The following is a 16,035-nucleotide window of genomic DNA, read 5'->3' on the forward strand; positions in this document are numbered from 1 at the left end:
ATAGTATGAGTTACTGTAACACTTTTCTAAGAAAAGACTTATTTGCATAGTTGTAATGTCCCACTGTGGTTAAGAGGGGTTATATTTGCAATAGTGCCGTTTTTCTGAGTCTTAAGAATGTTTAGAGAATTGTGACATGAATAAAACATTCTGACAGAAGTTACTTTTGCTTTGTAGAAATAATACAGTCACCTATACCATCCTTCCTGACACAAAACATGTTACTTAGCTAAAAGCAGCCTCTATATTTGCAGTAATAACAGTAAGTTTTGCTTACTGCAGGTTGCAAAAGCTTCATTTCAGAGGAACAATGATGCCTTAGATGCTGCACTTTTTTACCTTGCTATGAAGAAAAAGGCAGTGGTGTGGGGTCTGTTTAGGTAAGTTCCGTTAACTGCAACTTTGATTAAATCTTAATTGAACCAGGAATGCAAAGTGGAACTCATCCAGATTAGAGTTTAAATATAAGTGATTAATTATTCAAGTGATTGTATGCTAAGATGATATAATAAGTAGTTGTATGTGTCACATTTACTTATGCAGGTCCCAGAATGATGAGAAGATGACTGCCTTTTTCAGCCACAACTTCAGTGAAGATAGATGGCGCAAAGCTGCTTTAAAAAATGCTTTTGCTTTGTTGGGAAAACAACGCTTTGAACAATCAGCTGCATTTTTCCTGCTAGCAGGTTCACTGAAAGATGCTATAGAGGTATCCATTTTTGAGAAATTAAGTTTCAGTTTCTAATTTGACCTATGTAAATGCATCCTTACAAGCTGTTCTCTGCTAATGTTTTCCATAAATTGTGGCAGCACAAATGGTATGGTGTGCCCACACATGACCTCCTTGTGTGCTGCAGACATACCATATACCTCCACAGTACTGTAAAAAGCAGATTGAAAGCTGATTTGAAGGCCAGAATAATTTTTCAGATACATCAGTTCTCAGTGGAAGCACTCTTGGGAATAACAGTCATAATCCTTCTGGCAAAATTTGGTAACAACAGTTAGGTTGGAGCTCAGCCTCCAGCTATTCTGCATGACCTATTGTTACAACATTAAGTGAAAAAAAGAAGTCGGAGTTCTCTTCTGAAGCAGCCCTAGGATTCCTTTTTAGTGGAGCTGTGATGTTGCCTGCCACAAGGGAGGTGAGAGCTGTAAGCAGGATCATTACCGAAGCAGTACCTCAGAAGAGAATGGGAATTAGAGAACCTTTAGTTCTCCTGCCTGCTAATATGCAGTATGTTTGTCTTTACCTGAGAATGTAAAGAATTTTCCTGAGAGATGCAATTCTGCAGATGAGACAGTGTGAAGAATATCTTGTCAGTGATGTATTAACATTGAAGTTGGAAGTTATCTTTGTTCTACTAGGTAGAATAAACATCTTTACTTCTGCCATATTAATCTTTGACATGCTGGTGTACTGGTATTCATATGATAATTCCTGAAACAGAATAAAGCACACCTCTTTCCAAACATGGAAGAAAATATATTACTTAGATATCTTATCACCATGGGTTTGACCCAGAGATATGTATGTACTTAAAGAACAGGTATGATGAAGGGGAAAAAAAAAAAAAAAAATCAGTCTGTTCTGTAAACATTTATTGCTATCCACTTAATTGTTATTTTAAAGAACTACCTTTACCTTATAAAGCAACCTTTTCCCCACTTCTCATCGTAGGTTTGCCTTGAGAAAATGGAAGACATCCAGTTGGCTATGGTTATTGCTCGTTTGTATGAATCAGAGTTTGAAACCTCCATCACATACACTTCCATTCTTTATGAAAAAATTTTGGGCTGCCAAAAGGATGGAACTGGGTTCAGCTGTACTAAATTGCATTCTGATCCATTTCTGAGAAGCATTGCATACTGGATAATGAAAGATTACACTAGAGCACTGGACACGTTATTGGAGCAAACCCCTAGAGATGATGATGAAAACCCAGGTAAGGGAAAAACCTTAGTCTGATGGGACAAACTTACTAAGACAGAGTAGAGAAGGAGGAATACTTCCTATGCAGTTCCTTTCCTAAGATGCCATTATGCATTAACTGCCTTATGTACTGGCCCACTCAATTTTTACTTAAAAAAAAAAGAAAGAAAACACACACCAACCATCTTTTCTGCATTTCTTTCAAGGACTTGTCTAATGGACTTAAATTCTCGTTCTTGCTTCTAGGAATTCGCAGTGTTCTAGCAGGATTTCCTATCCTGTCTCTTTCAAGATTAATGTTAAGGGACAGGTAGCTATATGGGTTTGTGTGGCATATTCCCTCCCTTGGGGAAAAAACTACCTGACTGATCACCCTAGCTTATTTTTAGGCTTAACTGAGTAAAATACAACAGTGAAGCAAATGAGGGAATTTAGTATCTTTCTACTCATCCAGCTCATACCTTTAATCTTTTTGTGGGGAATAAGTAATTCTTCATTTTGTTTTGGCAACTAGACCAAAAAGTGTCTTGGTTTTATGTATTTTGACAAGTCTCTGTAATGCAGGAAATAGTGCAAAACAGAATAGTACCATTTTAAAGCCATTTTCAATAGCTGTCATATCTCTTTAATTCCTTAGTTATCGTCAAGTCATGTAATCCTGTGGTGTTCAGTTTTTACAATTATCTTCGGACACATCCTTTGCTCATCCGAAGATACTTCAGTTCACCAGAAGGGACTTTGGCCACCTTAGGTCTAAAAACTGAGAAAAGCTTTGCTGATAAAATTAATCTTATAGAAAGAAAATTATTCTTCACTACTGCAAATGCACATTTTAAAGTGGGCTGCCCTGTACTAGCCCTTGAAGTCCTTTCCAAAATTCCAAAAGTAAGAAAAAAGTCTACTGTAGATGCACAGAAAGAATCACCTAGTACTCCAACAGTGGCTGGTGTTTCAGATTCCAAAGCCCTAAGGGAGGGTGCTGGAAGTGGTGATATAGACTGGTCAAAGCCAATTTCAACTTCCTTTGCACTGGAAAATACTGTTGAATCTTCAGCACAATTTGACTGGAGTCAGCCAGCAGTAAAATTTGATGATGAGCCCCTTACTCTTGACTGGGGTGAAGACAAAAATGAGTCAGATGAAGAGGACAAGGATGTTGGTATAATGATGAAAAACTCAAAATCTGATTTGAAGAGTGGAGAAGATGATGAGAGAACCTCAGACACCAACGTCCCACAAACACCACATGGGAAGATTTGTGATGCAGGAGATACTGAGGTTGATGTTATTGCTGAACAACTGAAGTTCAGAGCCTGTTTGAAGATCCTTATGACTGAACTGAGGACTTTGGCTACAGGTTATGAAGTAGATGGAGGAAAGCTCAGATTTCAGCTGTACAACTGGCTTGAAAAAGAGATTGCTGCTATGCATGAAATATGCAACCATGATACAGAGGGCAAAGACTATTGTAAAATGTATACCAAAGTAAATGGGGATCTGCTTGATCACGATGATATGGATAAGCCAGACATTGGTTCATATGAACGGCACCAGATAGAAAGACGCAGGTTACAAGCAAAACGAGAACATGCTGAAAGACGAAAGTGGTGGCTGCAGAAGAACCAAGCTCTTCTAAGAGTTTTTCTAAGTTATTGTAGTCTTCATGGGGCACAAGGTGGTGGTTTAGCATCAGTAAGAATGGAGCTGAAGTTCTTGCTGCAAGAGTCACAGCAGGTAAAACATTCAACTAATTTCTGTTCACAAATATGAATAGTTCTGGACTGTCAGTTTTGTCAAATGCTGAAGTTTGTGCCTAGATAGATGTTTCTCACATTCTGCAAGTCTAATGTTCATGATCATTTTAATGTTCTTGGAGCTGCATCATTATATAGGTGTTCCAATGAAATTCTGATTTTGATCACACTAAATTAAATTCACAGTTACTGAAATCTGACAAAACCTGATTCCCTGCACCTCTGCAAGTCATTCAAGGGAGCTACAAGGAAAGAGGTATTAGCTGCAAGACTCAGCAGATCGTATTAAGACAGGGTAGTGCTCCCTTTTACTGTGGCATTCTCTACATTCACAGAAAAAGAGATATTTTCCAGCAAATGCTAATGGCTAAACTAAGCTGCAGTAGATAATGTGATACCAGGCAGTATCAGATTATCTGCTCGAGTCCTAGATTTCTCACATTTCATAGGAGCAGTGGACGACTATTTTGGTGGTACTAAGGTTAGCGTGTACTTTGAAGGATAAAATAAAAAAAATGTTGTTTCCACTTGAGAAGCTCAGATTAATGCAAATTTGATTTTGTTATTAAACTCAGACCAGTGAGTATTATGTCAACTTATTCTACTGCACATGCATTTTATTTAATGTTTCTTATTAGACAATCCTAATACTTCCTAATGAACTACATAAAAATACTCTTCCTGCAGTAAATGAAAAGGTATTCCAGCAAATATCACCATCAGGTCTGATCCATGTTGTTACAGTAAATAAGATACTTTTGACATCAGTCACAGTAAAATCTTGTCTATACTGGGTAGACAGCAATGGAAGAGGATAAATAACCCCGGAAAAACATTTAAGATGTAAAATTATCTTCCTTTTTTTTTTTAATTTTTTTTTTCCCTCAGCAGTATCATTAAATACAATCTTTTGTTTTAAACAGGAAACTACTGTAAAACAGCTTCAGTCTCCTCTTCCACTACCCACAACACTACCGTTGCTTTCTGCGAGCATAGCATCCACAAAAACGGTGATAGCTAATCCTGTGCTGTATTTAAACAACCACATCCATGATATTCTTCACACTATTGTGCAGATGAAATCACCACCACACCCTCATATTGAAGATGTCAAGGTAACGAAAAGCTTTCAGGAAACGCTAAATGATTTCTTTTATAAAATGGGCAATGAGCACATGAAGAAGAAAATGCGGTGTTTGAGTTAAATTTTCAACTTACCCTTTCACAGTACTGACTTTCTCCCTCAAGTCTGGTGAACTGAAAATGCTAGTTAACCACTTGCTTTCTGACACCTTTTTTGAATCCAGTTAGTTCATCCAAGTTCTGGCCATTCTCGGGAAACTATTCTAAATGTGAATGTTCACTAAAACACTGAATTCTGTTCAGAGTCAGTATATTTGGGGGTTAGGATGTCAAAGAGCCTGAGACTGACACAGTAAATTAGTAAAAAGCTGAATCATTATTTTGTACATTTAGGTCAGTATTCCTATTCATCAATTTTAATACCTATTGGTGAGATGAAAGTAGGGAAAAATTAGGAAACTAAGTGAGCTGTCCCACTTCAAGGCAGTAAAGTTCCTAAAACTGTAACCAAAGCTCATTTAAGTCTCATTTTCTCTTGTATTTGTTTACTCTTTTTCCATCCTGCATTATACTACAGCAAGCATCTTTCTTACTCTAGAAACTCCTACTTCACATGCATTTTTTTTTAATAGAGAATTCAGAAAGCAAAGGTGATACCTCCTAACTGCAAAACAACAATTAGAATAATTCATCGCTTTAGTCTAAGGTTTAACTTTGATTAAATGGAAAGATGGTAGGAAAAGATAGAAATGAACACATGGTGAGTTTAAAAAAGTTTACATTTTTAACAGTTTGACAGTACCATTTTCTTCACACTGTGGATTTCACCGAATTTTCCAAAAAATCCTTGAATTTCTTCTGTTTAAGAACAGGAATATTTCTGTTGCACTGTGAGGCAATAACAGAGTATTTTTCTTATTATTCCTGGAGACTTCTGGAAATTTGTAAGCAGAGAACTCAGGTAAAAAAGAGATAATAGATAAAACACAAACTTTTGTATTTTATGTATTTTGAGCAACTACTACTACACTGAACTGTAATGTTACGTAATACGGCGTCCAGGAACCATCCCATCAAATTCATTATCATAATAGGACATACTTAATAACTCCTTCCACATACTCATTCAATGCAACAGTTCTGTGTTAGAATCAAGTTAATTAACTTGACATATTAGGTTTTGACTGCAGTCAGATTAGCTTGAACAAGCAGTTGTGATTTTTTCAAAGTACTATATTCTAAACTTAAAGGAACATTCAACTTCTGTTTCCTGCACTTGGTTTAAAACTAGGATGTTCTTCTATACACACATTTCCAGTGCTGTTTAGAAAGAATTGAGGTTTACTCACCTTTGATATATAACTTATTGGCTCGTTTTATTTTAGGTGTACACGCTTCATTCTTTAGCAGCTTCACTTTCTGCATCCATTTATCAAGCATTATGTGACAGCCACAGCTACAGGTAAAAATGGAAGTTTTCTTACAGTCGTATATTGGGAGTATACTTTGTGTATCTAAAACAGAAATCCTTCATGGATGCATTGAAGAAAGGGATTAAATATCTGTGTATGGGTGTAGATACTTGCACAGTTAACATATTGCTAGCTTTGACATGCCAGATCAGTTTTACGCAGATTAGGTAACACCAATCATTTGGATTTTTTCCGATAAATAGTAGGAAAATATGGTGTCACTCTCACTTAGAACCATAGAATCGTTAGGATTGGAAAGGACCTTAAGATCATCTAGTTCCAGCCCCCAACTTGGGAGGCTTCTGAAAAATAACTGAATGCTGGCTTTCCATGGCACATTCATTGCTGTTTAGGGGTGCAGGGAAAACACTTGAAACCTAACTGAAGTCAGGTTTCATAGAATCATAGAATAGTTAGGGTTGGAAAGGACCTTAAGATCATCTAGTTCCAACCCCCCTGCCACGGGCAGGGACACCTTAGGCTAAATCATATCACCCAAGGCCTTGTCCAACCTGGCCTTGAACACTGCCAGGGATTCCAAACTGGAACAGAATGCTATAAATATCAGAACAAACATATCACTAAAGTTTTTGAAAAAGCCTTTTTCATACCTGGAGCCATGCACAAAACGTATTAAAATTGATAATGCCACATGAAAACATTTCAAGTTTTAATACACAATGTATTTTGTATACTGTGAGATTCTAAAACTCTTGACTTAATCCCATAGAATTTTAAATGTTGTATTTTCTGATTAAAATGACAAGAATGTATATATACTATACTTTAGTACAAAAACATTCTAAAATCCTTTCTCATCAGAAAAAAATTTATTTGTATTTAGCCTTCAAGCAGATACGAATCAGTTTACAGGGATGGTTTATCAAGGACTGCTTTTGAGCGATCGACGCAGACTGAGGACAGAAAGCATTGAAGAGCATGCAACTCCAAGCTCATCTCCTGCTCAGTGGCCTGGTGAGACAAAAATAAGGTTACTTTTGGCACCACTGGATCAGCTCCACATTTCAAAATAATTTCACTCCCCTGTAATATGATGGATGGTCAGTGATGTGTGCTTCCGATTTAGTTTTCAAAGTAATAATGGCGTTTAACTTTTTCACCTAACAAAACAAACAAAAATAAACTTTCTATATGGCAAACATCTTGCTTGAAGGAGAGACCACGATCTTTAAGATAAACTCAGAAAGCTGATAATTTGTCATGCTAAAATGTTTTCTACCAGTCTGCCTCACCCCCAACAAAGCTAATTCTGTTAGCTGTTTCCACAGTACTGTCTTACATCTATGCTTTATATGGTATAGCTATCAAAACAACCACTCCCAATATATGAGCATAAATTTAGTTTTTTGAGGTCAATTGTGGAAACAGTGCAGGAATTTCATAGGCAAACTGGATTGCCCGTATTTGCAGAGAGGTACAACAACACAGAAGTCCCAAACCCAAGAAGGCTTTTTCTAATTTTGATCTTTATGATTTTAAGAAAAGTATCAATAGTACATTTAAGGAAAGTATCAATAGTACAATTCACCCGAATAAAAGTATTTGTGGTTATTAACATATGTTTATCATAAAATGCAGAGGTGAAACATTTTTTTCCATTTGCACTTTTACTCATTTAACAGAGAACTTTTCCTCTTTTCTCTTTCCAGGTGTGAGTTCACTTATAAATCTGTTAAGTTCAGCTCAGGATGAAGATCAACCAAAGTTAAACATCCTACTTTGTGAAGCTGTTGTAGCTGTCTACCTGAGTCTCCTTATACATGCCCTTGCAACTAATTCATGTAACGAATTATTTCGACTAGCAGCTCATCCTTTGAACAATCGAATGTGGGCTGCTGTTTTTGGTGGAGGAGTGAAGCTTCTTGTAAAACCTCGAAGGCAGTCAGAAAATATTCCAGGTACCTTGATCTCTGAAGGTCACACTAATGATTTGCATTTCATTCCTTTTAGTAACCTAGTAGGACAGATTTTTTTCCTTTTAAAGACAAAAAAAGCAAGCAGAATTTAAATATTTACTGGCAAGAAAACTGTTACATAAATTAAAAAGCAGAAAAAAATTAGTCTCTAACTGTCCTTTGTAATGGCACCCAGCACATTCTGAATTTGCCATAAAAACTGTATTGTTATTATATTGCTAATATAACTATGATATGCTTACTTACAACACTTTTCAGGCCTTTCAGGCACCATTTTTTTAGCAAAAAAACAGTATAAATCAGTGTTAATATCTATGGTTTTGTGTATGTTAGAGATGAGTGTTACTGTTTAACAACTGCAGTAACTTGAAGGCAATATTTCTGGAACCAGTTTCCATTGCAAGATACGGTTTCACCTTGCACAAGACCACAGAAAAGAAATATCAACTTCATCTGTTGGAAAACAATTCATGCATATGTAAGCTCCACTAAACCCAGGAAATCTTGCAAAGATAGGTGAGCATGTCTTAAAATGTTGCACAGCAAAAAGCAATAATGAAGATTGAATTCAGGCTATGGAGACAAAAGCAAATGCAACCATTTGTCATAGACTTCACACTGCAACAGTACAGAAAACCATGTCACACAGACTTTCAAAATAGTGATAGGCTTGAAACTTAGGCAAAAAATAATGTTCCATATCTGAAATATAAAACCAAACAATAATAAGGCAATGCACCATTATAAGTATGTACAATAGATATTTGGCATCCATGCAATAACTTAAACTTACTTAGAGTAGTTATTCTCAAAAGATGTTAATGTTAATATGAATAACATATAAAGCCATGTGTTCATGTGAGATGTATTCTGTTTTCCTTTAACCTACAAGCTGCTACAGCTTCTGATGTTTCAGAGGACAGTAATGAAGGTTTGTAATAACTTGCAGTGTAGATGAATGTTAGTAGTGGCTTTTTAAAAAGAAAAATAATATTTAAATATTTAGCTCCTTTTTAATAAAGTAAGTGTGATTTTCAATGTTGCCTGGTCAGTAACACTTTGAAAACCAAATTCCACATTAATATTTTGATAACTCTTCAGACATTTTAAATCGTATCACTTTTAATAGACTTCAGTTGTCAAAACCAAATTGAAAACCAAATTCCACATTAATATTTTGGTAACTCTTCAGACATTTCAAATCATATCACTTTTGATAGACTTCAGTTGTCAAAAAGCGTGTCTATTCAAATTTTCTTTGCCATGAATTCCTTGGCTTATCTTTTGAATAACTACTGCTACTCGTGCAGTTTACAGTTTAGTGAAATTTTATACATTACATTTATTTCTCAACAAAAGTTCTTAAATTCTTTAATTTTTTTATTAAAACTTTTTCAGCTAAAAGTTTTTTTATTTAGAAGCTGCATCCCCTGAGAACTCAATCCAGATAATAAAATTTTATTTCTCATGATATATCTAATGTATAAATGCCACAGTTATTGAATTCATCATAAACAAACTTTTTCTATAATTACACTTACTTTATTTAGGCTGGCTTTGACTTCTAAAATGGTAGAAATTGGTTCCTATAACAGTGGTTTTAGTTGCTTTGATTAGAAGATACAGTCATTTCTAAAGATGCAGTAGTAACATCAGCTTTTCGAATTACCTGAATTTAGCACCACCTCTTCCATCAGAAGAAATGGATAAACATCGCCGTCGGTTTAATATGAGAATGCTGGTGCCTGGAAGACCAGTAAAAGATAGCACTGTACCACCACCTGTACCTGCAGAAAGACCCTTTTACAAAGAAAAGTTTATCCCTCCAGAACTCAGCATGTGGGACTACTTTATGGCAAAGGTAATTAAAAATGGAAAAATTAAGTTTATAAAAGCTTATTTCTTCTTATTCAGTTTTAAAGTATAAAAATAACATGAAAATTTTGAGTGCTTTTCATAGTCTGCCACAGAATATTATCCTTGTAATAGAAGAGCCTGCAAGTCTATACTCAACTTTCAAAATGTATCTCTGGCCAATAAGAGATATTAACACTTTTCCCCTTGCCACTTTTGTTTTAGGGAAACTTACTTATCAGCTAAGTAGTATCTATGACAGTGATAACTGAAGTAAGAATTGAATATTGAGAGATCAGGAAATAGCTTTTATAGCAGACTTTTATTTTGCGTTGCAGCCATTTCTTCCTCTATCAGACAGTGGTGTTATATATGACTCCGATGAAAGCTTTCACAGTGATGAGGAGGAAGAGGAGGATGCTTTCCTTTCTGATACACAGATCCAGGAACACAGAGATGCCAATTCTTACAGGTTAGCAGAAATTACCACTATTTCAGAATAGTTACGTCAGGTGCTTACCTTTGCTTCCAAATTGAAGAAAATACAGGTCCTCTGCACCACCCAGTTTAAGTCAAATAATTCTAGTACTGTGGGTAGACCTCTCTGTGGCAGTGGGATTACACAAGTGACAATTTCTCATCACAGTAACAGCTCTAAATTTACTTGCCTAAAAAAACAGGATTAGGAAGTCAAAGGTCAAAAAAATCTTCATTTTTAAGACACAAAGACCCAATTCAGACATGCTTTTTAGCTTTTGAATGAGGGGCAGACTGAATAGAACACTTAAAAGATTAAATATTGCAAGATAAAATGAAATAAAATGTATCACTTGATCATTATAAAAATGGAGAAAAATTATGTTTCTTTTATGTGTTCTTCAAGTCTCTTATTAGTCATTACAGCTATAATGTATAGGATTTGCATCTTTAATATCTGTGATACTCTTTCTGTGTGAAAGCTTCTACCATGAATACCAAACTCAGGTAATGTCTTGTATTCATCATGATTTCATGGAGAATTTCAGGAGGCATTTCAGGAAGCTTGTACTTAATTCTCAGTCATAGAGAGGCTTGCACGTGCACATGCTTTTATCTGGGGGAAGAGTACAATAATCTGGGATTGTAAAAGAGAGAAGGGGACACTGCTTGTTACAGTGAGGTGCCCTCGGAGGCATCTCTAACAGTTGCACAGTTGTATTTCTCTGTGTCTGGTAAACCTCAGTGAACAGCTTTATTGTTCTTCTAATCTGGGTACCTGGTAGAAGGAGAAAAATGTTCTGCAGGTAACAGTGTTAATGTTTTAATAAAACTAAATCTACTTTTTTTTTATACAGCTGGGCTCTTCTACATCTGACAATGGTAAAATTAGTTCTGCACAATATTAAGAACTTCTTTCCCATTGCTGGTCTGGAAATAGCTGGTATGCTAAATTCTGCTTTATATCTTAGTTTTCTGTATAAGTGGCTTTCTGTCAGACTTTGCTTTTTATTTTCATTTTTAAATTTAAATAATAATTTTTTACAACTGCAAGTACATTTTCTTTTTTTTTATGGTTGTATTATTCTGGGGATTTTTATACATACTGTAACTTCATTGATTTTTTTTTTTTTTCTCTAAGCCTTACTTTATTAATATTTCTGTTTAGATCTGCCTGTAACATCACCATTGGGCATTGCTGTAATAAAAAATTTGGAACACTGGGAACAGATTCTTCAAGAGAGAATGGACCAGTTTGAAGGCCCACCACCAAACTACATCAATACTTATCCTAGTGACGTTGTCGTAGGTGCAGGACCAGCTATTCTCCGCAATAAAGCAATGATTGAACCAGAAAACACACCATTCAAGTAAGGATTTTTTTCAGCAAAACCACATTCTTTGATCATATGAATACTAACGAGTATTTTCATCTAAACAGCCAAATAAAGGTTCTAGCCAATGCTTTACAGAAACCACTTCCCCATGTTTCCTTGAGCCTTCATATAGAGCTGTCTCCTGCAGCAGCCTATACTTACTCTGCTGCACCTTTCACAACTGCAGCAAGAAAAGAAAATAGGAAGAGCAGAACTTGGAGGACAAGGGCAATGGCTGCTATGGGAAGACCCTATTCAGCCTCTTTTACTATTCCTCCAGTAGCAGCTGTTTCCCAGCTTACCTTAGCAGCAGCAGAAGATAGTTATATAGTACATGCAAGATGTCAGGAGGAAGAGAGAAAGCAAGTTATAGTATAGTGCTTGTAATGCCAGTCCTTCTGTGTTTAGGTCAGTGTCATGCTTGCAGGTATCCCTAGAGGCAGATAGTGAGCTGTGTTTTCAACTCAAACATAGCTTGCTTTTATCAGTATACTAAAATGCAATTTTAGGTTTGCTCAGTATAAATGACTTTGGATTCTTATGGTTGATACTGCTATAGGATTTTAATAATTTTTACAGACACACACTAACTTCTTTAGAAGCGTTCATCCTCAGACATGAGGCAGTGAATTTTATTGGTTCATGAGCTAAATATTTGTGAGTTCTTTTGAATACTGAAAGAAACACATAAGGAAATTCTATAGGGCCAGCATACCTCCAACATAAAAGCAGTTTTAGTAGAGTGCAAATACAAACATAAATGCAAGTCAGCCGATTAAAGTGTAGTACTTGGAAATTAGTAACATAGTGTGGATTTTAAAAAAAATGCAAGAAAAAAGTATCTCAATATTTGCTGAAAGCAAATTAGATCTTAAACTTTGGTTGATTTTCTTTTTTTCTTCAGAATTTCATGTAAAGGCATTGAGAGTTTTTTTTAGATTTTTTTTTTTGTTTTCTGTCCAGCTATACTTATGTTGAAGCTTTATCTTCCCACCGCCCTCCCTTCCCCCCCCCCCTTCTTTTGTTCTGTCCAGATCAAAGGACTACTCAGCACTTCCAGCAAAAAGGCTCTGGCATTTTCTTGTGAAGCAAGAAATTCTTCAGGAGACTTTCATAAGATACATATTCACCAAGAAAAGAAAACAAAGTGAGGTAAACAAAGGATGTAACTTTTTTCTTAGGAAAAAAAACCCACAACAAAAAAAACAACCGAACAAAATCCCCTTCAATTATAGCTGTTCCTCAGTCTCCTCAGTATTTCTTTTAATTTTTCTTTCCATTTTTGTTGGTATTTCAATTTCCTTTCGTTTAGTAGTCTATGGATTTTTTTTTTTAATCAACATGGCTGTCATGTTGTTATTGAAATATCAACTAAACCAGATAATTTAGACAAGACATATCTCACCTTACATGGTTTTGAATGCTGTCCTCATGAAGAAACAGAACATTAAGTATTCAGTAAAAAAATTTGAGTAGTCATATATATTCGTGTGTCATATTGAAAAAAATTAAATGAGCTATTGCTTTGTGTATATGTATATATGCATGAGTAATATATACATATAAAAATAATATTATATAGTAATATATAATACAGGTCTTTACAAATTGTACCAGTTACAACTGTAATGAGTTCTAACTGAAAATTTAAACCAACACATAACTACCATGGGAATAAGTATACTACTTAGTATCTTTAAGAATTCCTGTAAGTATGGAGTTTGTGTGTGTATTACTCCTCCATTTATTTACTACATCATACATTTTATGTTCATCTAGGAGGCATTACATTTAAACAGAGCTTGTTTAGATTCCTGTCTTAGTTTCTGTGCCTTTTATAAAAAGTTAAAAATACATTTGTCATCATTTACTGACAGAGTGGCCTTTAAAATCTAGTTTGGAATGTTTCATTCTTTTTTTATATTTGTTTGTGCATGTGTTTTGTGTTTGTGACTGTGTGATGTTATGTAGTCTGTAGAAGATCGTGTGGAGCAGGTCAAACAAAACTGCGTAGCAGAAGATCACAAAAACAAGGTAGTATCCCTTCTCCCAAACCTCTAGCACATTCTTAAAAGTTCTGTGGAACTGGCTTTTCTTTCTCTAATGTGACTAACAGAAGCTCTATGTTCTTTGTAGTCTGTGTGACAGGCTTTTAATCCGTGAATTATCTTTGGATGTCCTGATAATTGGGATGAGTGAACACCCTGTAAATAGCTTTGTGTTTCTTACACTCAAATAAAACTTTCGGCTTCTAGAACACTAAAGAGTATGAGAAGTCTGAAGTCTAGCTTCCTAAACAATGCTGAGGCCACTGAACTTTTCTTGCATGAATTTTGTTTAGATTTTTGCAGTCTGAATGTACCGCTACAAAATGGATTTTCATGCTAATTGCAATGTCTTACACATGTTTTGTAGGTTGAAGCAGATCTTGGCTACCCTGGAGGAAAAGCAAAAATCATTCACAAAGAGTCAGATATGATAATGGCATTTGCAGTTAATAAGGTAAGCCCTCAAATGCTACAATAAGTGTAATAAAATACCTTAATTGTAGTTACTATAAACTTTCTCTTTGTGCTGCTAGGCAAACAGCAGTGAAATTGTTTTGGCATCTACGCATGATGTTCAAGAACTTGATATTTCAGCTCTACTGGCTGCTCAGTCATTTATATGGATTGGGGAAGAATATGACAGAGAGTCTAAAAGGTAGGATTGTTTCTTTGTGCTTGTATTAAGAGTACTGGTTTACTGCAAGGATGCATATATAATACCTGTGTGAGCACAAGTGAGTCATAAGAAAAAAAAAAAGTAGATTACTCTTCTTCACTAGGTTTCAGATTGCTGTATAAAGGAGTGAGGAAAGGCAAAAGAATAGTTACTGTCTTTGCTTTACAAATCGAGAAACTAAGGTTTTGAGGGGTTTGAGTATTTTTGGCATGTCTGCACAGTGAAGTCTTACGGTGCATGAGCTAATAAAGGAAGTGCTACCTTAGAAACACTGCAGTTGCATTATTGCAGTGTTGAGGCTAGTTGTAGTGGCTAATGCTAGTTGTATAATGCAATGGCTTGAATTACTGCCTCCTCCTTTACCGTGCTGAGAAGTGTAAATATATCAGCTGCACCAAGCACTCATCTTTACCATGCTCCATTTAACAGAACAGGTCTACATAAAGAGATACAGGTCAGAAATATTCCAACAATATTGTTCTCAAAAGAGCTTATATTTGTAACATCTGTCTACCACAGTTAGGACAATCTGTTGAAGTTAAAACACGGATAGTTTTGGGACATGTGGAAAGCATTTGTACAATGTAAGTGCAGTAATCATAATCACTTGTCTACCCACTTCCATTAAGCACTTGACAATGAGATAACCAAACAGTACTGGTAGAAAAGAAACACTTGTTTAAACCATAGCACTGCTGTTCTTTTACAGTTCTGATGATATTGACTTTCGTGGCTCTACCACAACACTAGCTCAGTCTTCTGCATCATCTTTTGGAGGGACTCAGATACAGCCTTCTTCATCTATGCCATGGTTAGGCAGTGGTCAAACTAGCACAGGAGCTGGTGTGGTAAGTACTTCTGTTGCATGCAGCTCAAGACTTACTTTTTTTAGTGTATTATTTAGTAGAGACCCCTAGTGTGCACAAGTCATCATACTGTTAATTCAGTGTTGACATAAAGGGCTTACAGTGACTAAGACCTGGCCCAAAAGAAGGCCAAACTAAGCATTTTCTTGTTTATTGTGGCATAGAATTATTGTGACATAGAAAATAATGGGGCAGTCAGGTTTTTCTTATGGAAACTTTGAGGTAAGACGTTTAGTTTCTGGAGACAAACAAACAACAAAGGCCAACTGAAACCCACACAAGCCCAAACTTTAAGTTCTTGCACTGGGACCAATATCAAAAGCATACACATCAGCATGTGCTAAAGTTCTTCGTATAATAGAAGATAACGTTAATACTATTTGAACTCTCATGTCTAAAAATGTTATGTCACGAACAGGCTTTAATTACTATACTGCCACTAAACATAATTAGATGCAAATAAATTTAGCTTAACAGGCTTTTTTTAACTGGAGGAGACTCACCATGTAGTAGTATAAACATAATTTAAGAGTGTGTTTGTGTCTTTTTCTCAAAATAA

At 35.6% G+C, this 16,035-nt stretch overlaps 1 protein-coding gene across 4 annotated transcripts in view; it reads left to right on the forward strand.

Annotated features, from left to right (window-relative positions):
* The window catches only part of DMXL2 (Dmx like 2), a 53,677-nt gene that overhangs the window by 30,521 nt on the left and 7,121 nt on the right, over positions 1-16,035 (forward strand). For 3 of the 4 annotated variants that reach the window (XM_061446944.1, XM_061446945.1, XM_061446947.1), the window contains 17 exons: positions 283-380; positions 544-709; positions 1,682-1,946; positions 2,571-3,667; positions 4,611-4,802; positions 6,156-6,232; positions 7,087-7,217; positions 7,913-8,161; positions 9,859-10,040; positions 10,372-10,505; positions 11,368-11,453; positions 11,679-11,880; positions 12,921-13,038; positions 13,858-13,920; positions 14,302-14,388; positions 14,468-14,589; positions 15,320-15,458. In XM_061446944.1, coding sequence (XP_061302928.1) covers positions 283-380; positions 544-709; positions 1,682-1,946; positions 2,571-3,667; positions 4,611-4,802; positions 6,156-6,232; positions 7,087-7,217; positions 7,913-8,161; positions 9,859-10,040; positions 10,372-10,505; positions 11,368-11,453; positions 11,679-11,880; positions 12,921-13,038; positions 13,858-13,920; positions 14,302-14,388; positions 14,468-14,589; positions 15,320-15,458 — 3,408 coding nt within the window. The remainder of the gene's footprint in view (positions 1-282; positions 381-543; positions 710-1,681; positions 1,947-2,570; positions 3,668-4,610; positions 4,803-6,155; positions 6,233-7,086; positions 7,218-7,912; positions 8,162-9,858; positions 10,041-10,371; positions 10,506-11,367; positions 11,454-11,678; positions 11,881-12,920; positions 13,039-13,857; positions 13,921-14,301; positions 14,389-14,467; positions 14,590-15,319; positions 15,459-16,035) is intronic. The other variant, XM_061446946.1, reaches the window with a different exon arrangement.

This window comes from Pezoporus flaviventris, unplaced genomic scaffold, assembly GCF_033815535.1.
Source record: "Pezoporus flaviventris isolate CSIRO_AGI_PZ_B2104156 unplaced genomic scaffold, CSIRO_AGI_Pfla_v1 ptg000006l, whole genome shotgun sequence".
NCBI classification, from domain to species: Eukaryota; Metazoa; Chordata; class Aves; order Psittaciformes; family Psittacidae; genus Pezoporus; species Pezoporus flaviventris.